At 49.0% G+C, this 26,276-nt stretch overlaps 1 protein-coding gene across 1 annotated transcript; it reads right to left on the reverse strand.

Moving 5' to 3' along the window:
* Positions 1 to 394: 394 nt before the first annotated feature.
* On the reverse strand, positions 395 to 25,977 carry LOC125513347 (GPI ethanolamine phosphate transferase 1). The gene is made up of 18 exons (XM_048678439.1): positions 25,658 to 25,977; positions 25,337 to 25,528; positions 23,260 to 23,415; positions 22,485 to 22,778; positions 21,817 to 22,034; positions 21,642 to 21,716; positions 21,463 to 21,529; positions 20,851 to 21,173; positions 19,974 to 20,207; positions 19,700 to 19,887; positions 19,335 to 19,470; positions 19,143 to 19,251; positions 12,774 to 12,876; positions 12,481 to 12,667; positions 11,642 to 11,740; positions 11,498 to 11,556; positions 1,868 to 1,973; positions 395 to 811 (listed from the first exon to the last, which is right to left on the reverse strand). Exons 1-18 carry the CDS (start codon positions 25,866 to 25,868, stop codon positions 647 to 649), a joined length of 2,922 nt encoding a protein of 973 aa, XP_048534396.1. The 5' UTR covers positions 25,869 to 25,977; the 3' UTR covers positions 395 to 646.
* Positions 25,978 to 26,276: the final 299 nt, after the last annotated feature.

The raw sequence follows: 26,276 nt of genomic DNA on the forward strand, positions 1-26,276 counted from the left end.
ATTTGGGATTGTACAAGGGTGCACTTCTGATATGATCAGTGGGCAAGGACAATTAGAACATGTGTCTAAATAAACTAAATTCAAATTTAAACTATTTTATTTCATAAGTTTAAGTTATCACTACTCTAGTGATCTAAACGCTCTTATATTTCTTTACGAGGGGAGTAATATTTTTATTTAAATTACTGTTGCACTGAAATATTTATGTTTTGAGTATATTTATGTTTTGAGTTCTTGATGCACCATGGTACTTATCTTTGATTATTTTCAATATTCAGAATGTAAACAGAAAAAACAATGGGGGCAGACATGTCTGCTGACACGTTCAAATGTGCCCACAGACATTTGCGAGTGGAAGCCTGATGATCCGTGGGGGAGATGCCCTAACAACCTCTAACTCATAAAGTCATAATGCGACCATTTGCATTAACAAATTCATGATGTCGTGGCCAGATTATGTCTTTAAGCAGGCACTTCTGTCTCTAAGAACGACAAGGGTAAACAAGTTAATCAACCCAATACAATGAATATATATAAACTACAAGAGCTTAGTCCCAAAACTTGGGCCACATATAAAAACACAGCCCATAAGTTAGTTCTACAAAAATGGATACATTCTGCAAAATCTATATAAAGTCAGATCAATTCACATAAATTTTCGCGAGGTTAATTGCCGAGACGAGACTTCGATATCTTTTGTGTATATATTTGTGAGTGCAAAAAGCAGCAACACGAAGACTACTTGCGCACTCACAATTCCGAAATGACTAATGCTGTTGCCAATCTCCATCCAGCTCCCTGTGTTTTGGACCTGTGGTCGAAATGAACAAGAATATTGACCATATTGTTTACTGCGGAAGTAGGAATTGCCATTTAAACAGAGATAATTATGTAGACAAAAACCTCCCTCCGCTCCTAAATATTTGTCTTTCTAGATATTTCAACAAGTGACTACATACAAAGCAAAATGAGTGAATCTACACTCTATAATATGTCTAGATACATCTGTATGTGGTAGTCCATTTGAAATCTCTAAAAAGACAAATATTTAGGAACGGAGGGAGTAGTCTCTGTTTGAAACACAAAAAATATTCTAAATTATGTGGGAACTGAACCATGCATTATGTATTCCATGTGACTCTCCTGCATGGCAAATGTGCCCTGAACATAGTTATCAGCATAGGAAAATCAACATGTATTGAGCATTTCATCAACAAGTTTGAACAAAGAACATCTAGGTTCAACGGCACTTCTGAAGAGAAGAATTTTGGACTCCGGTGCAGTTCAATTTAAAATTATCGAAGGGCATATAACCCTTGAGGCCATGAACTCTACAACTTCAGTCTAAAAGCAACGGTTACAAGACCATTACTTGTACCAACAGAATGATAACTTACAAGCCCGCTTTATATACCACTATTCTAAGCGTGAGTGTAGAATAGCTTATTCTACACCCCCTAGTAACGCTATATACAAAATCTTGTAAAATGGTGTACAAAATGTAGTAATTTTGAAAATATTTTTTTATTATCCAAGTTTGTGATATACTATATTTTTTTAAAATCATTATATTTTGTATACTGCGTTACTATATTTTGTATGAAGTGTTACTGTGCTGTAGAATAAGCTATTCTACACTCACGTTTAGTTTAGCATTACTAACATGACAAACCAAACACCATTCAAATGTAATATAAGAAGTTTACCTGGCAGAGCTCTAACATGACAAACCAAACACCATTCAAATGTTAAGGGAATGAGAAATGACAAAAATTGTACTGTATATAAATTAACTATGGTCAATGAAAGAAAATAGCTAAAAGTGTTGAAAGAAAATTTCAGGTACATAAGGGCAGAACACACATACCAGAAAAAAGAAATGAATTGTCATCACATCTGAAAGCAGTATTACAAGAAAATAACAACCGATACGTGGAATCCGTACAATCTTGGTTATGGCACTAAATGTACATCTGCAGTAAGTCAGAACATACTGTATAAGCTTACTGACAAATAACAACCAGTTGAACTTGAATAAAAATGACTAAATTATCTAGGTGTCATATGGAAGGCCCAAAGCCCCGTCTTCTGCAGACTGAACATGTTCCGTTTTCTATTATATGCTAGACAGCAGACGCTAAATAGGCACTCCACAAAACGAAAGGTTCCATACGGAAGATGCCCCATATGTATGTTTTTCCTTTCAAATATGCTAGAGGCAGACTAAACATGTTGAACAGGAACCGAAATTATTCCCAAAACCACCCAAGTGTACTAAGTTGAACATTACACATTTAACCCGACTGCATATGTCTATATACATCCATATGTAAAATGAAGATGAAAACTCTATAGTCTACTATTTTGTCAGATACAAAAAGTAACTGGTGTTTTAGTAATTATCATTACCCATTAAGGACCAAGAGATATATACTCATTCATTCATGGTGTATCAATTATCTTGAAGCTGTACACTTAATTCTTCCAAAAATTGCCTCCCAGAGAAAAACAAGGGAAGGTAGATTAGGATACAGATTTTTGCTTCATCCTTGTATCACACAGCAAAACTTGTTTTGTAACAGGAACCCTTTTTTTTGAGAAAATGCAAAAGACCTTTGCGTTCCATTTCATTGAAAAGGCGGGAGGTTGGGTTACAATCCTCCTAGGAGGCAAACATACAATGCAAAAGCGCGAAATCAGTGTACATCCCAGGTTTGGGGGTGAGGGCGCGAAGCCCCAGCGCTCTGGCTCTGGCCCAGAGGGCCGCCTCCTCCTTGATCTTGGTCATCAGCGCCGCGGTTTAGGGGCTAGCTCTCTCGAAGACGTAATCATTTCGGTGTTTCCAGATCATCCATGGTATGACCAGGGTTGCGGAGGCGAGGCCCTTGCTCATGGGCTTGGGCATGAGCTGCCTCGCGGAGAGCCACCAAGAGTTGATCGATGGCTCGCTGTCAGGCGGGTTGCAGGGTACCCTAAGCCAGCACAGTACCTCATACCAAATCTGCCGTGAGAATGGGCAGGCGAGGAGATGTTGGATGGCCTCCGGCGCCTGGTCGCATAGTGGGCAGCGCACAGGGTGCTGCAGGCCGCGGTGGGTGAGGCGGTCAGCGGTCCAGCACCGATCGAGGTGAGCAAGCCGATGGAAGAATCGGACGCGAGGCGGTGCCCAGCACTTCCAAGTAAGCTTCCAGGCGTTGCAGGTGCTGGATCCGTGGAATGTGGCTAGGTAGGCAGACTGGACAGTGTAGGTGCCCTTCGAGCTCCGAGCTCCACTTCCAGATGAGGCGATCCAGCTCGGCAAAAAGCGTCGTGTGCTTGATGAGGTGCCATAGCTGTAGGTATTCGCCGATCTCCTGTACGCCAATGGTGCCTTGGATGTCGTGCGCCCAACTGTTGGCCTGAAGGCCATCCGCCACCATCCGCAGTGTTCGGCGGCACTTTGGAATGCATGAGTATAGTCGTGGTGCGATCTCGCAGACCGAGCGTCCCCCAATCCAGCGGTCCTCCCAGAACAGGGCCTTCATGCCATTGCCGATTTGCATGGTTGTCGAGGCGGAGAAGAAGGCTCGCTCGTCGTCGGAGAACTATAAATCAAGACCGCTCCAAGCTCTGGTGCTGTCAGTGCAGCTTAGCCACAGCCAACGTGTGTGTAGCGCGAGGCCGGTCCGCTCGAGGTCGTGGACGCCTAGTCCTCCAAGCGAGATCGGTCGGGCGACACGTCACCAGTTAACATGGCAATTGCCACCGTTGGCTTCCATGCGTCCTGCCCAGAGGAATCCCCTCTAGATTTTCTCAAGCGCCTTGATGATCCTCTTCAGAGGTGCTAGAACCAGCAGCTAATGGATAGGGATTGCGCTGAGCACGGCTTTAACGAAAGCGAGGCGGCCGGCCTTGTTCATGAGCCGCGCCTTCCATGTAGGGAGCATGCCCGCGGTTTTGTCAACCACGGGCTGGAGTAGAGCAGCGGAGGGGCGCCTGATCGTCAATGGGATGCCAAGGTAGGTGATCGGCAAGTCCACGATGGGGCAGCCAAGCAAACCGATGACGGGCGCCACCTCATCGTCATCGCAACGAATAAGAGTGGCCCAACTCTTTAGGAAGTTCACCTGGAGGCCCGAGCCACGTCCAAAGAGCTGCAGGATCGCTTGCACCGCCAGGATGTTGCCCGGCGAGGGGTGGCGGAATAGGATCATATCGTCCGCATATAGTGATACGGCGGGGATCGGTCGCCGGGGGTGGAGCTGCTGCAGGATGTCCAGCTCGGTGCCGCGGCGTAGGAGGCGGACATGCGTGTCGACCGCTAGGACGAATAGCTGGGGCGAAAGGGATCGCCCTGTCGGAACCTGCAGCGGTGCCAGATGGCCGGGCCAGGCTTGCCATTCAGGAGCACCTTGGTGCTGACCGAGGAAAGAAGAATGGCCAGCCAGTCCAAGAAGCAGTCGCCAAATCCGTAGTGGCGCAGGACCTCGAAGAGGAACGGACAGCTGATCGAGTCGAAGGCCCGTGCCAAGTCGAGCTTTATCAGTACGCGAGGGGCCCCAAGCTGATGGAGTAGGCGCGCGGACTGCCGCACCAGGACGAAATTGTCGTGTAAGCTGCGCCCAAGGATGAACGCGTTCTGGTTCACGCTGACGAGTGCGTTGAGCTTAGGCGCGAGTCGCAACGAGAGAACCTTCGTGAAGATCATGGCGACGAGGTGGATGAGGCTTATGGGTCTGTAATCGCCGAGGCGCGAGCATCCGCACGCTTAGGCAGCAGCATCAGGAGCGCCTGGTTTAGGCAGCTAAAACCCCGGCCTCGAAGCGCGAATAGCTGCTGGAATACATCAACAAGGTCTTGTTTGACGATTGGCCAACATGCGCGCAAGAATTCTGCAGTGAAGCCGTCTGGACCTGGCGCCTTGCGCGCGGGCATCCGCTTGACGGCCTGCCAGATTTCCTCGCCGTCGAAGGGTGCCTCGAGGTCGTCCAGGTTGGCAGGCGTGATGAGGGCGGAGAGCTCCAGAGTGCACTCCCGGGGCACGGCGGTGCCAAGCAGGGCATCAAAGTGCGCGTATGCCGCCGTGGCCATGTCGCTCGGGTCTGTGATCACCTCATCCTCGACCACAAGGCCGTGCACCATTTTCTTTTGCCGTCGATAGGTGCATTGCTGGTGGTAGAACGAGGTGTTGGCGTCACCGTCCTTTAGGGTCGCGAGGCGGGCGCGCCGGTGGGCAATGGTGCACTCCAAAGCAAGGCCAAGATAGAAGGCCTTGATCTGACGACGCAACCAGTCCTCATGCGGGGACAAGGCCCTGCTCTCCTGCGTTGTGTCGAGCCGAAGGAGAAGCTCCCGAGAGATTGCCGGCTTGAGGCGCACATTGCCGACGGTTCGCGAGCTCCAGCTCGTGAGTTTGCGCGCGATGGCCTGCATGCGCATCATGAAGCGCCGGAATGGGTCAATCTCGTGGACCGAGTTCCAAGCTTTCGCGACGACGTCTTGGAAGCCGTTAAGGCCTCGAAGTGGAAACGCCGATGCGTCAGTGCCACCGAAGAGCAATCCAGGTAGAGAGGGTTGTGGTCGGAGACGACGGAGGCGAGGCAGTGAAGGTGACACACGCCATGCAGCTCCTCCCAGCCGTGGTGTAGAGTACACAGTCGAGGTGGGCGAGGGTCGGGGGCGATTGCTCGTTCGACCAAGTGTAGCGTCTCCCGTTAAGGTAAACCTCCTTAAGTGCTAGGTCGTTGAGCACGCATCTGAAGCGACCCATCATGCGGCGGTCGACGTTTGCATTGTTCTTGTCCTCGTCATGGTATATAAGGTTGAAGTCCCCGCAAAGCATCCATGGCCCAGGGCATTCATCGCGGATGTCGCGTAGCTCCTGTAGGAAGGCAACCTTTGCGTCGTCATGCTGGGGTTCGTAGACCACGGTGAGCCACCACGGAGTGCCGGCACCGGACGGGGTAGAGACCTTAGCAAACAAGGCATTGGCGGTGAAAAGAGGATTGGTGATGGTCACCTCTACTCTTCCAGGCAGCAGAATGCCGCCACGGGTCCCTAGCGCGGGCAGGTACACGTAGTCGTCAAAATCCGAACCAAGAGTCTCAAGGACGACCGACGAGCAGATTAACTCCATCTTTGTTTCCTGGAAGCAGACGATCAACGCGTTTGCGGTTACAACTAGCGACAGGATGGCGTTCTGGCGAGCGCGCGCGTTGAGGCAGCACACATTCCAAACTAGGATCTTAGGGGCGTAATACATGGAACAGGGGTCGACGAGCGGGCGCGGTAGCGCGGCTAGGCCTCGATCGGGCTACCGGCGATCACCGTGGTGATCAGCGCGATGGCAGGATCAATGGGGAGCTCACGATCGACCAGCGCGGCGATGGCCGAGAGGACGGACATGGGGAGAGGCGTCGCGAAGAGCCCATCGTAAGTTTGCATCTCCGCAGCCGTAATCTTCTGGTTGAGTCCGACGATCCCAAGAGTGCGCAGGATGTGGATTTGAGCGCGTCTTTCCGCCGTGGACGGAGTTGCAGTCTTGCATGTCGTGGAGGAGGCAGATCACCCGCGCTGAGGGGTGAAGTTGGGCGGGCATCGCCTTTGCCGCCTCCCCGGGGTCGGTAGGGTGGGGTCGATCTGCTTGGTAGCTGCAGCGACGAAGTCGCCTAATGTCCAGGTAGTTGTCGCTGTTGCAGCAGCTCGCGGACGGGAGCGGCGCATCATGACCAGGGGCGAGGCGAAGCGCGTGGGGGTTCCCTGTCTTGAGGGGCTAGCAGCCTGGGCCAAGTGGGCCAAGAGGCTGTTCATGGGTGCGGCATGTGCTACGTGAGGGGCCGCCAGAGAGGGGCCCGGGCTCTGCGCATTTCTCTCGGAGGGATCCAGAAGCACTCCGTCTTGGTCGCGTGGCAGGGTTGGCACAAAAGTTTGAACTTGCAGCATGCCGTCCCGTGTCGAGGGGATTGGGTCCGTGGACTGGTCAGCCTGGGGCATCACCACAGCAGGCGCTGACGAAGGCGAAGCGCCTCTTTGCCCCGACAAAGGATCAGCCTCGGGCCCGTGGTTGGGTGAATCTGGGACCTCACTGTCCAGCGACAGGTGGCCCATGGGGCTCTCCGGATCCACAGGGCTGCCAGGATTGGCCGGGTGCATTACGGCAACTGCATAGCCCTGGTCATGCGCGCAGGGTGACAGCGGCGGCGCATTCGAGGGGGGTTCTCCGCCAAAGGGGGTAGGACATCTGGCATCGGGCCGTCCTCTCCAGGACGCGTGGGTGGGCCAGCGAGCAGGGGTGCAGCCTTGGCACAGCCTCTGCGGCGCGCTTTTTCTTTCCACCCTCCTTCCCCTTCTGGAAAGGCGACGAGAACACCGTGGCCCACCAGCTGTGGGTCAGGGTTCCATCGTGCGTCCATGAGCACGTTCGCGCAGTGGCGCCGCCTCGACCGTACGACGGCGGGATGCGGGCCAACCAGTGACGACGGCTATCCCATCAGCACGGGCACGATGGTCGATGGCTCTCCAGCCAGCCGAGTCCACAGCCATGCCGTCCGCGCGCCGTCGCCGGCGTCGGATATGCGCCGTCGCTTGCGGCTACGGCGGCGGCCGCGGTTGCGCCCAGCCTCATCCTGGTGTGCCTCGTCGCCAACGTCACCACCAGGCGCGCAATCACTCGGGCTTCCGCCGCTGCCGACAGCGGCCGAAGCAGCCTGGTCAGTGACGGCGCCAAGGACCTTGATGGACACGGGGTAGATGAGTGTGCGGACGGTCGGCGGCAAGGTGCGGTTGCGGGCGGGGACAGTTTCCATGATTTCCAGGATGGCTTCACGTGCGCACCGTCAGCCGGAAAACGGCGAGGTCAGCACGCGACCACGTGCTCAGGTGCAGCCGCTCGATCCAACAGCTGGTGCCGAGCAGGTGCTTGGCGGTGGAGAGATGCCAAGCCTGCACCGGGATCCCATGCAGCTCCGGCTGGATGGTGTGCTCGAAGGAGCTCACGCCGACGTGGGCCAGCTTGTTCCATGGGCGGAGCGACAAGGTGAAGCCGGGTCTGTTGATGAAATGGTCGCCCGCAAGACGATGCATGGTCTCGTTGGTGGAGAAGATGAGGAAATCCTCCGGGTGGTGCACGTGGACGGAGAAGTCATCGGGCTAGAGGTCGAGGGAGGAGTGCAGCACAGCTTCAACCTCACCAGGCGTGACCACCGGCCTGGCTCCCGTGATGGAGACCACCATCCCACGGCGCAGAACAAGCTCGGCCTCCTTCATCTCGACGGAGCGTGGCATGACCACACGCACCGGGAGGGAGGGCTGGGTTGGCACGGCGGAGTCGCATGCCGCAACAGGTGGGGGCGGGGCCAGGAGGCGCTGCGGCTCCCGCGACGCAGCGGCCGAGGGGGTGGCGGCGCGAGGGGCCGCACGAAGCACGCCACGGCAATACTTGTGGCAGTCCCGGGAGCCGTGGCCGAGGTAGAGGCAGCGGATGTCGTTCGGGCAGTCCCTAACAGGGTGCGGAAACAGAGGCCGGCGCTCTCCGGCGACGGGCTGCGGGGGCTGGGAGCGCATGGCCGCCTAAGGATGCGCGCGGCGGCGACGGTTTCTGCGACATGGGAGCATACACAACTACAAAGTTATTAGACTGAAACTTTGTCCAGCAGATCAACATTAACTTAAGGTTAAAGTCACCAGTGAAAATAATTGGACCGGGAGTAGCACTAGCCAGAGATTTTAGATTAGCCAACAAAAGCAAGCTTGTCTGCAATAGATTGAGGGCCATAGATGTTTACAATTGCCGCTGTTTACCAGAACTTCTTTGCAAACAGTTGATGGATACAAAATGAGCAGAGCAAAGACTCGCACAAACTGAAAGAATATTATCCTTCCAGGCAGTGATCACTCCTCCACTAGCACCAACAGATGGGGTGAAAGCGAAGTGATCAAAACCAGGACCACAAAATCATTGATAATTGGGGCATCAAGCATATTCATCTTGGACTCTTGCAAACAGACAACTGACACATTCTTCTGTTGCACAACACCTGTAATAGCAGCTCTAGGGGTGGGTGAATTAAGACCACCGTACATTCCAAACCAAAAAATTGCACTGAATCATGGAAACTAAGCTGGCAAAGACTAGGAGGCTGTAAGATGCAGATACATAGCACCATGATAGTCGCTCGAGCAGTCTTCTGCATCCTGCGGCCACCAACCGCGTGCAGCAGCGCGTGGGCACATCAATCTCCACCAGAGCCAGACCGTCCTTGAAGTTCTGCCAATACTGCTGCTACTAACAGAGCAGCAGGGTCCTGCTGCTTCTCCTCAAATGGCAGCCCAAGCTTCTTGCAGATCAGCTTCTGAGCCTGCGAGATGGCATCGCTGCCGCACCTAGACTTGGCCCGATGGTGACACCTAAGCCTATTGGCTTGAACAGTGTGATTGCAAGGATGCCCGGGATCACAGGCTCAGGGATGTAAGCGATGAACCGGTCGAGGGCGGCGGAGGGGGGACGTTGTCACCGTTGGCGAGGGTGGCAGTGGGGGACGAGATCAGCGCGGGCAAATTGGTGGGGGCAGAAGACACACTGCCAGATATCTCACTAGCAGCAGCCTGCTGAATCGCATCTTGGGGGCCAGGGAAACCTGCATGGGCGCAAGAGGGTTAAGAGAAGAGCCCAATGACGGCCGATTGACACATGTCATAAGGAGCGGGCGGCTCGGTTGCACTCTCAACGTTTTCCTGGCCCAAAGGCCCTTGGAAGCAGCCCAACTACCGGCTCGGCAGAAGGCGGGGGCAGTAGGTCATGCAACTCCAGGCGGAGAAGTTGCAAGCCCGCTTCCATCTAGTCAATGACAAGGGCAGCATGCACCGGAGCGGACCCAAGGATGGGCCCAACAGAGCAGGTGGTCTAGTCCCTCGCCTTGACCGTCTCGCGGTAGGCGTTGAAGAGGGAGGAGCCGGGGCTCGCATTTCCATCGCCCAAACATCAGCATCATAACGGCAATGCTCCAGCCGCGGTGCAGCCAAGAAGAGAAAGCGCTCATGGGAGGGAGCGGGGCAGAGCTCACGGATGCTGAGGGTTGCACCAGAGTGCACGCGAGCTTAGGAGCTACAGCAGTGGCAAGCGGCCCGCCTGTGCAACCAGACGTGGTACAGCTGTCAGACAGCGTGGGACGCTGTGAGCATGCGCCCAACTGCACCGTTAGCCCACCGTTGCCCACCATGGACAGGAGGTAACACAGAGGGGAGTGTGTCCTGCGTCGCTAGGTCATCCACTGGAAGAGACGGAACAGGCGCCTGCAAACCAAGCACTTGTGGAGGGAGAGGCACAGGTGCCGGCAACAGACTGGACGGCGGCCCAGCATGGTGAGCACCCGGATTGCGGCGCCGATTCGAGGAAGAGCTCCTGCCAAGACGGTACAAGACCGAACGGGCAAGCTCGGGAGAGGGGGGCATCGATAAGCCCTCAAGCACAAGGGTAGCAACAGATGGAGGTGTCCCAATAACCGTCACCAGCAGCATCACTAGACGCCGCTAGAGTGCCCTCATGACACGGGAAGTAGGCGAGGGAGTCGAGATGGATCAGCACCGGGCACTGCAGGGCCACGGGGTGTGGGATGTCCAACAAATCCCATGGGTTGTCGTTGATGTTCTCGTCGAAGCCGGTAGGCGAGGGAGTCGAGATGGATCAGCACCGGGCACTGCAGGGCCACGGGGTGTGGGATGTCCAACAAATCCCATGGGTTGTCGTTGACATTCTCGTCGAAGCCGTCCGACAGTGCGAGCAACTGGAGGGGTTGTTGTTCGGCAGCGATTTACCGACCCTAAACATCACCTTCTTCAGCGGCAAGTTGGGGTCGGCCATCCAAGCGTACACAATGAAGTGGCACATCGTCTGTTGTGTCGTCTCCACCAAGAAGGCCTCATTGGGCAGGCCCTCGATGAAAAGCCGGACGCGGTACCTAAGGAGGATCATCTCCGCGAAGAGGTTGGCCGCATAATCCTATAAGCAGATTGTGCCACATCCATCCATAAACAATCTCGCATATCTTGCTTTGCTGCTCCTTCACTATGGACGTTTGGAAGTTGCTGCTCTCAATGCCCAACCTGAAGCTGTCTCGAGCACCTTCTGCTGCTAACATTGTAGGCTGGTGGTCTAACGCATTGCTGCTCTCTCGGCTAGAAAACAGCATCGGTGGGGATCCCTAACCATCCTTGCGAGGTGGATGGTCTAGAAGGCAAGGAGCTGCAGGATCATCAATAACAAAGCTATCGCTGCTCATCTTGTTGCTAAGATCTCTGAACTGAATGTATGGTGTGGCGCCGGGGTGCCAGGGTGCAGTGTGACATCCTGAACATCTCTATTAATCTCTTGTACAGGCTAGCATCTCAGGTTTTTCTTTTCTTTTGTGCTTCGCTTTTCGTGTTCTGTAACTTCATTTATTCCTCTTAATATAATTGAAAGCAGTGCTGCTGCATTTCGTCAAAAAACTCACATATGATCAAAAAGGCAGAGAAAACTTACATGACAAGCATATATGGAATGAACAATTTGAAAATAAGAAGTGCCGTCATAAGAAATGGCTGCCATGAAAAAAAAAGGAGGAATGATCAGTAACTGGAATTAAAAAGACGACCTTAAAAAGAAAAACACATCACAAGCACTTACACTAAATATTGTGATGAATCTGTACACAGATGAGATCTCAAAGCTTGCAATACTTGCAAAATTACCAGTTCCAAAGAAAGCAACATTGAATAAGATCATCTGCAAGGCAAAATGCATTTGTAAAAGATACACAAGAACTAGTAGCAGAGGCCTTGGAACTTTGGAGCTGGTAAGGTAGGAAAGGTGGATGTGAATGTTGAGTGGCCTGAAAATACTGCATCAATCAAGAAATGCCTTCACACAGCCAATGGGTGTCAGGCTTGTGGAGGCAAATATGTGACAACTTACAAGCACCAGAACATATATAAGGCAAACAAGGAACCTCAAGGGACTTAACAAAAAATGAAGTGCACTGATTTCAGTTCAATGAAACCCAACAATCCCTTTAACTCACTTGATATCGCTCATCAGAACCCTAAAATTTTAAGCCTATGATACTATCAATTCCATTGTCCTACTGCAATACCATCGAGTCTTTCTTCCTACCTATTGGCATGTCTACTGATTTCACAGGCTCCATTGGCTATCCCTACTAAAGGATTCAGCTTTGACTGTAGTTAATACATCTTCATATTGGCGGATGACCCGTGTTCATAAGATAATTAATTTTTTTTTCAAGCAACCGGCAGGAGTGCTGCCTTTTCATTAAGAGAGGAGAGAACAAAGTATGTTTATAAGCTATTATTAGTGCTGAACATCTTGTATAGTGCTGAACATCTTGTATAGTGCTGAACATCTTCCTCAGTGCTGTTATGCACCTCAGCTATGGATTGAGATCATATTACTCAGAAAGCATACTGCAGTCCAGAACACAAAATGGGAAAAGATCATAGACTTACAAATAACAGAGGGATTCGTAAATCAGATAGTTGTAAGCATCTTTCGTCATAGCCATAAACTGATCCATCCGCAAGGCCACTATGGCATGAAGAATTGCTTCCTTCAGAGCAATACAAGTTGGCAGATTCAAGAAATGTCCATCCCATGAGTACCAGCGCAAAAGCACTATAGAAAACCGCTTCATAGCTGCAGAGGTCAAATTTTCAAACAACGTATGATGTACATGTCATCCCATGGATATATCAACAAAATCTTTGATCTATGAATACTTCAACATAAGTTAACTGCATACCCAATAGAAAGCAGCAGAAACGGAGGAGCAAAACCCAAGAAGATAGATGTAAGACGGGATAGAACACTACAAGGTGAAAAGAGCGGTAGCGCCATCGCAAAACCTGCCAAAACATGATATGTTAGAAAACAAACACCCAAAAGTCTTAGAAGTTCAGCAAGAGCAAACCAGGATAACAATAATCAAAAGATAGCCCATATGGTTTCAACAACAAAATGGTGCATGTTTAATGCAGTTTAGCAAACTCGATTTCAGATAGAAGAAGCTTTGTTGATCCGTGTGGTAATGTAAAACTAAAGTTAGTTTCTTTACCCGGGATCAGCTATTTCTCAGTGCCTCGGATAATTTGTATTTCCTTCTTTTAGATGTACAGTTTCTGTCAACATATTCCAGTGCAGTCCTGAGATCTTTTCCCGTAAAACTGAACGCTGACATAAGAGCAACTCCAATGCGCCGACCCATTTTGTCCGCGCGTGCCCGTTTGGGTCGCAGCGGACAAAAAAGTCGGCCCAACGCGCCAACCCAAACGGACCCAAACGGACGTGCGTCCGCTTTTCGTCTGCCCGGCGACCCATTGCTGGCCCAAATTTGGGCCTCATTTGCGTCGGCGTGGACACGAAGCGGATGCGCGCTACGCGCGCCTGCTCCCCGCGCTGCTCCCCCTGGCCCGCCAGTCGGTGGCACATTGGCCATTCTCTTCCACCCCCATCGACAGCAAGCCCTCGCCCGCCCCACCCCGTCGCCGGCACCGCCCAGCTCCGGTGCCCCTGCCAGCAGTCCGCGCCCACACACCTCCCCCGCACACTGCCACCTCCCACATCGCCGTCACCACCGTCTCACCGCCGGGCCACCGCAGCTTCCCACCCCCACCCCGACGTCGCCGCAAGCACGAAGTCGCCCCCGCGCCCCCGGCCAGCTCCTTCGCCTGACGCGGACAGGCCAGCTACCTGGTCCAGAGGAGGCGCGCGTCTCTTCGCCGGCTAGCTTCTTCAACGACGCCCGCAAGTTGTTCGACAGTTTGCCCCCAAGGTACAAATGGACTCCGGCGACGAGTTCTTTTTCCACAATTTCCTCTGCGACTCCGACAATTCCTCATCCGACGATGAGATGGTGGCTGCCGTGTTGGTCTATGACCACCTTAGTAGGAGCGACCGTTGTTCCGGGGCTCGATCCCGGGGCACACTCCGGCGTTGAATCGCAACCGAGAGAGCGGCCATTTCCTTCTTTGGAAGGACCACTTTGAGACACCCAGCCCGCTCTTCAAACATCACCAATTCCGGCGCCGCTTCCGTATGGCTAGGCATGTTTTCAACCGTATTCGGGAGGGGGTGGTCGGATACGTTAAGTATTTCGAGTGCAAGGAGGATGCCCTTGGAAAGATTGGATTCTCCTCTTATCAGAAATGCACTGGGAGTACCCGGTGATCTCATTGATGAGTACGTCCGTATGAGCGAGTCTACGTGCCTAGACTCCATGTACAAGTTTTGCAAGGCTGTGATTGCAATGTTTGGCCCTGAGTACTTGAGAGAGCCAACTGCCGAAGATATAGACCGCTTGTTGATGATGAATACCAGCAGGGGCTTCCCAGGGATGCTTGGCAGCATAGACTGCATGCACTCGGAGTGGAAGAACAGCCCTTCTGCTTGGCAAGGGCAGTATAGGGGCCATGTCAAGGCTTGCATTGTCATACTTGAGGCCGTGGCCTAACAAGATCTCTGGATCTGGCACTCTTTCTTCGGCATGGCCGGATTGCACAATGATATCAACGTGCTTCAACGCTCGCCGGTGTTTGCAAGGCTTACCGAAGGCAACTGCCGGCCGGTGAATGTTAACATCAACGACCACAACTACAACAAAGGATATTACCTAGCTGACAGTATCTATCCTTAGTGGACCACTATTGTGAAGACAATCCCCAACCCTATCGGAGAGAAGAGGAGGAGATTTGCCCGAGAGCAAGAGAGTGCTAGGAAGGATGTCGAGCGTGCATTTGGTGTTCTGCGATCTCGATGGGGCATCCTTCGGTATCCTGCTAGAACTTGGAGCACCAAGAAGTTGTGGGAGGTGATGACTACTTGTGTGATCATGCACAATATGATAGTAGAGGATAAGCGCCCAGGACGTATCTACGATCAAGGGTTTCAGTTCCAAGGTGACAATGTTGTGCCTGAGCATGGAGGAGCGGCAATGTTTGCACAGTTCACCCAATTTCATAATCAAATGCGTGATTGGGAAACTCGCATTCAGCTGCAAGATGATTTGGTTGAGCATATGTGGGCTCATGTTGGCAACCAATAGATGTACCTTTTTTTAAATGTATTTAAGACAATTTAATTTTTATTCGGCTTGTAAACTACAATATATTTATTTGGGTTGTGGAACTATGCTATATTTGTTTGCTTGTGAAACTATGCAAAATGTGTGTATATTGATTGAAACACCACGGCAACCCGGCCGCGCGGGCAAATATGGGTCAGCGCGTTGGGCGCACTGCCGACCCAAACCAAAAACTGGGCGGATGTCGAGCGGACGGCCGACCCAAACGGACAAAACGCACGTCTGTTTGGTTGGCGCGTTGGAGTTGCTCTTAGTGATTATGAATAAAGCTTATCCGAGAAACTTCACATTTCTGTGATATAATCATCCGAACTGATTGGACTATCAATCATCCTGTATTCCTATTACAATAATGAAAGAGAATTTTGTACGAGGTGATAGTCGTCAAGGCATCAACGCTCTATTAAGGGCAACTCCAAACGGCCGACCCATTTTGTTTGGTTGGGTTCGCGAGGGCAAAAACCACGGCCCAACGTGCGGACGCAAACACATCTTCTGTCTGTCTCGTGTCCGTACGGACGCAAATCCGCCCCAAATTGGGCCGAATTTGCGTCCACACGGACACGAGACGGACGCACCGCGCATCCACTCGGTGTCTAGCTCAGGCCCACGTGTCGGCCACCCAACCGACCCCCGTTGGTCCTACTTAATTCCACGTGTGGTGGCAGGCCCACATGTCAGCCACCCAACCTCCTCCCCACGCGTCTTTTTAATGCCACGTGTGCGGGGGGCGCCCAGTTCTCTTCCTCTTGCCCCCCAGCCGCCCGACATAGAGCCCTAGTCGCCGCCCACCGTCCCACCAGCCACCGGCACAACAATGCCATGGATATGGATCCCCGGGAAGGTCGAGAAGCACAAACACGAGGCCGGCTCCACCTCGGGGTAGAGCCGACGCCGCGCGGCAAGCTTCACCCTGACGCCGCATGCGGCCCCACGACAACGTGTGTACGTCGGCGTCGAGCAGTGCGAGCGGTACTGGCAAGAGGCCACCCCGGTGTCATGGCTTGACGTCCACTTACCAAACGGCTGGCACCTGAACCCGGAGAGGGTTCCAATGCCTGCCGTTCCGGCCTCCGGCCGCACACGCGTGGACCTCCGTTGCGACCCGGCGTTCGCCGTCAACTCGCCATTCTGGGACACTTGGTCCCATGACGATCACAACGTTGGCGTCGTTCCTACTTCGCCACTCATGCGTGTGCGCATGCCCCCAGTCCTTCGCCACCAACCGACGAAGCCTCCAGCTCTGACGAGAACGATTAGGCCTACAAAAAGGCCATCGAGGACTCCCAGCTCGCCAAGCACGCCGAATGAGAGGGCCTGACAGAGCAACTAGCCTTATCGGCCGCAGGCGATGTCTACGTGCGAGAGCGGCTTCAGCAGCCGGTGGAGACAGAGAACGCGCTAGGGCCATTGGCGGGGCAATCTTGGTCATGGACGACCATGGTGCCCTACTCGCCGAGGTGGGTGTCATGCACGCTCATGTGGTTGGGCGCGTCCGAGGAGGAGGCCGAGCGGCACGCATTGCGGGAGGCCAAGCAGCGGCAGGTGGCGCGGCAGGATGCAGCGCATCAAAATCAGGCGGCGCAGGCGGCGTTGTTAGCGTAGCAGCAGGTGTTTTCATGGGAGGGGCCGGTGTTCGTCAATCTGATCGAAGAGGAGGACGACGGCGACAACTAGAATAGTTTTATTTAATGTTTTTTAGTTTTAATTAATGTAAGACTGGACTTCCGTTGGCTGTTTATTTTTTTAATTCGCAAATCCGGACCATGTCAAATGCGTCCCTTTTGGGCGCACCTACAAGCCGGTGGATGAAACCAGACTTTGTTGTCCGCCTAGCCGACCCAAACCGACAAAAAATAGACACATTGCGTGTCCGCTTGAGTCGGCAAGTTGAAGTTGGCCTAAGACTAGTGGATACAAGTAGATTGCATGTGTTTTGCAGCCAAGGATGACACTATGACCTTGATTCAATTGATTCTTAACAAACTAGTATTTGCTTTAAATTTTTAGTAAGTATTAGTGACGGTCTAGGAGTCCTATATTTCCTTTCTTGTACCTCAAGTCTTTTGTACCATGTATATGCCCCTCTGGCCTTGCAATACAATCAAGTTGCATCCATAACATGGTATTAGACCTTTAGGTTCTTTTTTCGCAGGCGCAACTCGTGCTCCAATCCAATATCGTGTCGCCGTAATCCTCTCGGCCGGCTGCTGTTTTCCTCCTCTACTGCCTTCATGTAAGACTGCTCTGGTCGCTACTCTCTCCCATGATCTGCCTCAAGTCAACGCAACGCCATCACCCAACAAGTCCCGCTGCCGCTCTTCGTCACCTCGCCCACGATTCACGCTTCTTCCCGATTGAGATTTCCTCCCGCTGTTGTTCCAGATCAAACTCTGTTGCCATCGATGTTCCAAGCCGATGTTCCAGCTCGACGCTCAGGCCATCGACTCCTCTTCCGCCCCCCGCCGGCCGCCGGCGCGTTGCGCCCCATGCACCCCCACCCATGTCGTCGGCACTCATCCACGCACGTTCCGACCAGGTCGGTTCAGCTGAGTAGCTTGCACACGCATGTTGCGAGTAGATCTGCTCCGCTGAGTTAAAAAAAAACAGAATGTTCTCGTCGGGTATGCATCTCCCTCGCTCCCCGACTCTTGGACGGTGTTTCCTATATTGGTCCCGTCTCACACATGCGCTGTCTCTCGGTGCTTGGTGCTCATCACACCTATGATGTCGTCCTTTCAGACATCTTTCGCAAGCTGTGCTGGTCACTATACAGCAAATCCTCTTGTGACCTTCGCACATGGTTATTGTTGCTCTACACCGACTCCCTTAATTGTCCGATGAATTTTGACGGTGCTCCATCTCGCACATGCATCTTCTATCGGTGTTGCCTGCTATTCCGCTACTTGTTGTTCTTTGCTGCTCTTTGTCAACATCTAATGTGCACGGCTTTCTCCGCCTCTTCCACTCTTGCATTCACAATGACTTGCATCTCTGTCCCATGTATGCTTTCTAGTTCCTAGCTCTATATTTTCCGCTGCGTCCACCAAATCCATTGATATTTTGTGTTTCTCATGTCATGCAAGTCCACCATATTGTCTGTCAGCCTTTTTCCGGTCCTTGTCCTTTCTATAGGATTTTTGTGGCCTCTCTTTGCATTGTTGATCTACGCCCATTCTCTTGTCGCCGGTTTTCTTGGGCATGATTTTGTGTGAAATGCTTCATTCTCTTGATGTGTCATCTTCTTTTGACAACCCATCTTCTCTTGATACTTATCTTGTATCTTCTAGTGATGCTGTATCTGCAGTGTCTTCCTCTGATGCGCCATCTTCTTCTCTGGCTTGACTCGACAAGTTTTGAAGACTCCTCATGATACGACGACACTCTCAAGACGCGGAATTTGGATTATCAATTTTCTTTATGGTGTTACACTTCTTCAAATGCAATGCTATTGCATACGCTTTGCATTTGAGGGGGGGGGGGGGGTATATTAGCATCGGTCTAGGAGTCCTATATTTCCTTTCTTGTACCTCAAATCTTTTGTGATATATTAGATATCAAGCCTTTTGTGCTATATATATGCCCCTTGGGCCTTGCAATACAATCAAGTTGCATCCATATAACATTAATGTCCTTTTCAAATCTCCAATCCACAATGGGTAGATCTATCGCATATGTGCGAACACATAGTACTTCAGAAGCAATACATTTATCAAATTCAAAGTGGATTCCCCTCTCGAACTGAGCTATTTCTGCTTTTTCTAACACAAAGTTAGAGTTGTTCGATGGAAAAATATTTTTATAATCTTTTCCTGCTTTTTCTTTTAAAGTGCATTGGCATGCCAAAAGGTCGGCAACCATCCAAACAAAGACCAATTTTTGAGTCATGGCCAAAATTTTGCTAAGGTACACTTTGGCCACAATCCAAACATTCCCATAGCCATGAAAAACTGAAGTGAGAAAGAAATGTGAGATACTGGAGATATTTAACAGCACGACTGCAAGATTATAGGGTCAGTGTTTATGGCTTACCAGCTACACACCAGTTGATCAACTGGTGCAACGGGTGCAGTTCTTTGTGCTGGGACCGATGAGATGTAGTTAACCACACCATTATTGAAGACACTGAGATCAAAATAACCTAGAGCACAGTGACAGCTGTCAACACTGTCTCAACTTAACTTTCACAAAATAAATATCAATACAACAAATTGCCTTTTGTACCTGAACGAAAAATAGCTTGGAGGATTTAGGGGCTTGTTTGTTTGCTCGATTAAGATACAACCAAAAGGTAGTGGTATTGATGGTCGCCCATCTCGAAGCCATTGCGATCAGTATTATAAGTGCCCCACTAAAAATTCTGCACAAGTAAGATTCATCAAATATAATAAATGCAAGTAAACACAAAACAGAAAAATTAAAATGTGGTGACAGTTAGATGTGTATGCCTTGACTCTCAAAGTCATAAATTTCAGAGAACAGCATTGATAGCAATATTATGCATATGTAACTTTTAAACTCTCTTGTGTTAGCTAATATTAAAAAAATGAAAGAAACATTGTATTAATACTGTGAGCAAAGAAGCATACACTAAGTTGTTGTTCTCTGGAATTTCAGCTGGCATCAATGTGAATACAGACAGGAACCAGCATGCGAGCCATGTGTATATTGCAACAGCAGGGCTAGCTTCAATAGAAAAGGCTCCACAAACTGAAGCTAGTATCCCAAGGGCCAAAAAGCACCAGGTATAAAGCTTCCGATCAAAGAAGCTCATAACCTGCACAGAAGTATCAAATCCCATGTCAAATATCAGTCTTATAAAACTTAAACATTTGAGGTGTCAATAACAGGTGGTGTACGCACCAGAAACTCCAATATGAGCAATGCAGCAACCGAACTGATCAGAAGATTCATATTGTACTTAAATGGCATATTAAACAATTCTCTCCATGCTGACTTCATGAATTCATAGTTTTGTACAATTCTTGTCCAAAGGAATATTGTCACAAATACATAAGCATGGTAAAGAGGTGGAGATTTCTCTAGAAGTAGTATAATGGATGATAAACCCATGAACAAGCATCCACCTATGTATACCTGAAACCAGGAGAGATAAGATGAAAATAGTGTAAAGGACCACATCAGCTGTCACCAAACAGAAAAGACATTCCAGTAAATTATAATTATAATTCATCATTTCTCAAGTAACTTTGAACAGTTCACAAGATGAATAAGTACCAAACCCATATATTTTGAACATAATTCTATCTGACGCTTATGTAAATTTTACAGCAATGCTGGATTTCATTAGGGAAAATATGGGTATCTGAGAGAAAAAGAATGAACAAGTACCAAACCCACATATTCTGAACATAATTCTATCTGACGCTTATGTAAATTTTACAGCAATGCTGAATTTCATTAGGGAAAGTAAGAGTATCTGAGAGAAACAGAAACAAAACATATATGAAAAGGGCAACCCGGTGCATGTAGCTCCCGCTTGCGCAGGGTCCAGGGAAGGGTCCGACCACTTTGGGTCTTTAGTGGATAAAAAATATATTGATGACAATCCACCCTGAGCAAGCTAGAAGGGAAACTCCATGGACTGACTCCATTGTCTCCACCCCATAGGAACTACAAGATCACCGTAAGGACACCTTCGGCATCCAGGAGTCTATAGCAACAGAAGCATGTGTTCACACAATGTTATAGACATAGAATCGTACTTAGATAATCTTACTTTCATGGAGGTATTCTTGGGATAAACTTGAGTCCTCTTTAGAAGATTAGCAGGAAATGTTGTATAAGACTGTAGCACATGTAGAATGAGGTTTGCCATCCATCCAATGTATCCAAGGGTAACGGTTGTCATTAACATGAACCAGTCGTATGTTTGGAAATAATGGAGACCAGCAAGAGCCATACTACGGAGCTCTTCAGAATACTTCATGGCAGTTTTGTAGTCCCTTGCAGATATTAGATCTTCGATTCGATCGAGGACAGACGAATAGTTCACCAGTGGTTTAAAAGGCTTGAAATAGAGTGAACTGGATTGCTTCTGCTCTGAGATTGTCAAGGAAAGACATGTGTGGAGTAAGAATATCATCCGATGTATTCAGCTTGGAGGCGATAAATTTGCATAAAGTACAAAGGTGATTGCCATGATGGGTAACAGTTTCCAACTGTCTGCTGTAAAACATTGACTTCAGCGGACAAATAATGAAATAGTCCCCATCAATCATTATCATTCCAAGTCTTATGTACAATTGAGTGCAACAGCCTACTAGCTTAGAAGAGTGGAGTAAGCAAAAAAAAATACAAATATGTTTCAGATCTTGTTCTGAATGGGTACCTGACTTTCGGAGAAACTGGTTAAGAATTTGCTTTGTGTTGGCCAGAACTGCTTCAACTTCATCAGACTGTAAAATAAAAGAGAAATAATTGGGATATAGAATTCAACGAGAAGTTTGCAAGCCTAGGCTGCAAGCACAGAAGAATTTTTGGATAGTACTGTGGTGCTTATTGCCTAACCTTGCTTAACTTCAGATAATGAGAAGGTAAGTTCCCCACAGAATTCAAAGGGCATGGCAGACCAACAAGTGTCGCCTGCAAAATTTATGAACGACTGAGAAAATGCAATATTGTGTTTACAAATGTAGAACATGCTGAGGAAGAAAGGAAAATAAGGTATACTATTGTAAACAACCATTAAAGGAGCTATATCAGCCTGGTTGACATCAACTCTTTCGAAGCCTTCAAGAGCCCAGTTCTGTGGCGTGGGCATATCGTGTCTGTGGTCATCAACAAACCGAAAGCCATCATCAGGTTTGTCTGTATAGGCCAAGAATTTTGGGCTCCTGATTCCAGCCCCCCATGCTACAAGTGGAGTATCAGTATTTGAAGGGTGTCCGTCTCCATGGCTTCCTATCAGTAGAAATGCATAATTATATTAGTATCATAAAAACATTGGCATCATAAGATATGATGAGCCATGTACTACCAACCAACCCTATTCTCCAAACTATAAGTGAAAAATCAAAATTGGCATCATTAAAATGCATAATATGATGTACCAAGTACCAACCAACGCTACTCTACAGAATAAAAAGTGAAGCAAGAAGCAGAAGCCTCTGCTATTACTAGCAGGTCAGCAATACATGTGATTGTGATGCACAACACCCTGAGGCAATGCCATGCAAGGTTAGACCAAAATCAGTAGACTGTGGAGTGTTAAGATGCCATGCCCTGAGCTGTCAAACCCTGTAGGTCTAGAACTTTATAGGGATCTCTAGCCCTAAAAAGCATATGGAAAACCCGAAAAAGGGGAGGGAAGTTGATGGGTGAAAACATTGTGTGTGTAGTACTTTATCGTACCTTTGTCGCTCATTCCATGATCTGCAGTAAAAACATAAGCTGTTCGGTTGTCATTGAAGTAGCTTTCCATGAGATTGTACATTCTCTCAGCTATTTCATCAACAACCTTGACATTGTTCAGATAGATGCTTGAATAGGGCCGATGTGCATGACCATTAGAATCGCAACCCAGCAAGTGCAGAAATATAACCAACTTATCCTGTAGGAGTAACTGCCTCAATTTAACATCATCAAGAGACCTGTTGAGAAGACCTTCAAACTGGTCAAACGACCAATGATCCAAAAATGATGCATCTGCAATCAAGGTCTCTAACCAAGTGAATAAATGATTCCATAGACAAAATAAATCAGAAAAGTAGAGGATTGATGCCTTAGATTATGTGATATTTAGAGTTTCAATTGGATCAAAACATTTAATTATTCATACAAGAAACATAGCAATTGCAGTATTAACTTTTTTTAACTCATCGCACAAAAGGTTATAAGTTCAACAATGATAATTGCGAGTTCCCAGATTTCTGAAAATTATGACCTAAACTCAGAAAGCAGATCTAGAACCCTATTTACATCCAAATTATCAACTCAAAGACTGTAACATAACTTTTAGAGTACAGGAATATTCAGTATGATGTGCATGCATTAAGTAAGCACAGCATTACCAATATATGGTGACAAAGGCACAAGATGATTCTCTGATTATCATATAAATCAAAACACAGTAAAATACAGATGATTCCATTGCGAATTTGTTGCATGCAGTATCAATAAGTCTGACCTGTTGCAAAGTCTTCGTATTCATGTGGATAACTACCCCAGGTACTGTGAGGTAGGCTGCTACAGAATATAGGAACAATATCTGGACTCCCAAACGAGATAGTGTGTCGACTTTGATTGAATACAGAATCAAACTCAACTGGATTGGCCTTCCATCCTGCACTAACAATAAGTGAAATGTGTAAATATCGTGGAAGCAATTTCATGCAACAAGTCATCAGTTCCTACATTTATCTCTGAAGTGCCTTCATACCCCAAATTTCCAATAACACGAAACAAACTATCGTACGACATCAGGGAATAGCACTATAATTGGTGTTTGTTAATTATAATCAAGTGCAGGCAGTAAATCCTACAATTACAAACAATCATACTCCGATGGACCATGGTCACTGGGACATGGTCCAGTACATGCATAGTGGCAAGTATGTCAGTGGACTGTGTGAATAAGTACCACCCGCAGTATTCCAGTAGTAACAAAAAAATAAACAATCGCACCTGATTCATACATATCACTCCAAAGTCCTGATAACTGCCAAGGAAGCCCTTACCAGATTAAGCAATGAAGAAACTGAATCCAGTAGACTAGAATATTACAGCAAGCTGAATGACTTGTTGTAAAAACATGTAATTATAATCAATGCAGGCTGTAAATCCTATACTTTCAATGAATCATAATCCGACGGACCATGGTCACTGGTACGTGGTCCAGTACATGCATAGTGGCCAGTATGTCAGTGGACTGTGGGAACAAGTGCCACCCGCACTATTCCAGTAGTAACCCAAAAAAAACAATCGTACCTGATGCACACATCACTCCGAAGTCCTGATAACTGCCAAGGAAGTCCTTATACCAGATTAAGCAATGCAGAGACTGAATCCAGTAGACTAGAATATTACAGCAAGCTGAATGACGTTGTAAAAACATGTCCATGTGAGTCTTGTCGAGTCCAATGTATTTCCATGACTTAACTTGCCATTGTTCTTATCCACAAACACCCACCACTGAACACTAACGCCAACGTTGTAACTGAGACAGTGTGTTCTAATCAAATTGCTCGCATAACTCCTAAAAACTGAAATAACTAATGATGACGACGCGTTGTACACCCCAGCGCTGCTCCAGGCTACTCCTTTTCCCCAACCTCACCGCCATATCCCAAATTTCCAATAACACAAAACAAACTATCACACGACAGCAGGGAATAGAACTATAATTGGTGTTTGTTGATTATAATCAATGCAGGCTGTAAATCCTATACTTTCAAGGAATCATACTCCGATGGACCATGGTCACTGGTACATGGTCCAGTACATGCATAGTGGCCAGTATGTCAGTGGACTGTGGGAACAAGTGCCACCCGCACTATTCCAGTAGTAACAAAAAAATTAAACAATCGTACCTGATGCACACATCACTCCAAAGTCCTCATAACTGCCAAGGAGGCCCTTGCCAGATTAGGCAATACAGAAACTGAATCCAGTAGACAAGAATATTACAGCAAGTTGAATGACTTGTTGTAAAAACATGTCCATGTGAGTCTTGTCGAATCCAAAGGTATTACCATGACTTAACCAGTCATTGTTCTTATCTGCAAATACCCACCACTGAACACTAACGCCAACGCTGTAACTGAGACAGTGAGTTCTAATGAAATTGCTCACGTAACTCCTAAAAACTAAAATAACTAATAATGTAGACGTGCTGTACACCCCAGCGCTGCTCCAGGCTACTCCTTTTCTCCAACCTCACCTCCATTACCACCCACCCACCCCTCTCCTTCCCAAAGACAGAGACAGAATTGTCCTCGCCTCACATCCATTGCCCCCTCACCCCTCTGTAAGCTGTGCCAGAATCGTCCAGATCTTTGAAGTGTGATTATTAACAGTAAGTAACTACTTTGGAGCCTTAAAATGTATGAACCGAGCATGTTATGGGGTTGGCAGTAACCACAACTAACAGTATGAATTCAAGTTGGCAGTAAGCACCAACAACCAACATTGCACTAGCTCTTATGAACATGAAGAACACTACTGCCCAATAGAGACACACTGGAACTAGAGATGAAACAGCGCACCTTTTGTTACAGCACTGGGATCCTCGTAGAAGCCGGCGATGATGGCGACGTGCCCTGGCCTGGACTCGGTGGGTGGCCGCGCGTGACTGACGCCCCACCGGCCCTTCTCCTCAATCACCCCACGCAGGAATGGTGCCCTATACCTTCCCCGCTCGTCCGGCTCGAAGAACTTGTCCGCCCTGAGCCCGTCCGCTGCAGCCACCAAAATTTTCAAAACCCTCACCGCATCACACCCACAAAAAACACGGACGAAAACCCCCCAAATAGAGTGAAAGCCTGAGCAGCAGGATCAGAAGAGGATCGGAAAGGGGGGCGACGAACCAACAAGGAGGACGAGGCGCTTGGCTGGAGGCGCGGAGAGGCGGGGCGGCACCGGGGCCATGCCGTGGACGATGGGGGACTTGAAGTAGATGTCGAATATGCTCAGCATGTACACGGCGTGGAGCACGATGCCGAGGACGACAAGCCACCGCTCGCGCCGCCGCGTGGAGGCGGACGACGAGTGCGCCTGCGGGCGGGGGCGGCCGGCCATTGCACGGCGGGGACCGGCTGAGCCGTCGAGGGGAGATGGTCAGATGGATCTGGGACTGAGAAGGGACGAGAAGCGGGAAGGCGTTGGACTGACACGACTGGTGCGCACCAGAGTGTGCTGACGTCAACTTAACGCAATATTTGAAGTGAATTGCAAAAAACCACCTGTTCCGAGATTGCCATCACATTTCTTGCTCACACAATTTCCTTACTAAAACTAGTAGAATGCACGTGAAGGAAGAAAACCGAATATTCATACGTTGCCACGGAATAATAAAAATATAGACACATTGATCAAATTATTCTTCTAATTTAGAAATACAAGTTAAAAATAGTTACATTCAGTTTTCATGATGCAACGACGAATATAAATTATCTTTATTTTTTTCCTTCTGGGCAATCTTGGTAT

The sequence above is a fragment of the Triticum urartu genome, chromosome 6 (assembly GCF_003073215.2).
Source record: "Triticum urartu cultivar G1812 chromosome 6, Tu2.1, whole genome shotgun sequence".
Taxonomy (NCBI): Eukaryota; Viridiplantae; Streptophyta; class Magnoliopsida; order Poales; family Poaceae; genus Triticum; species Triticum urartu.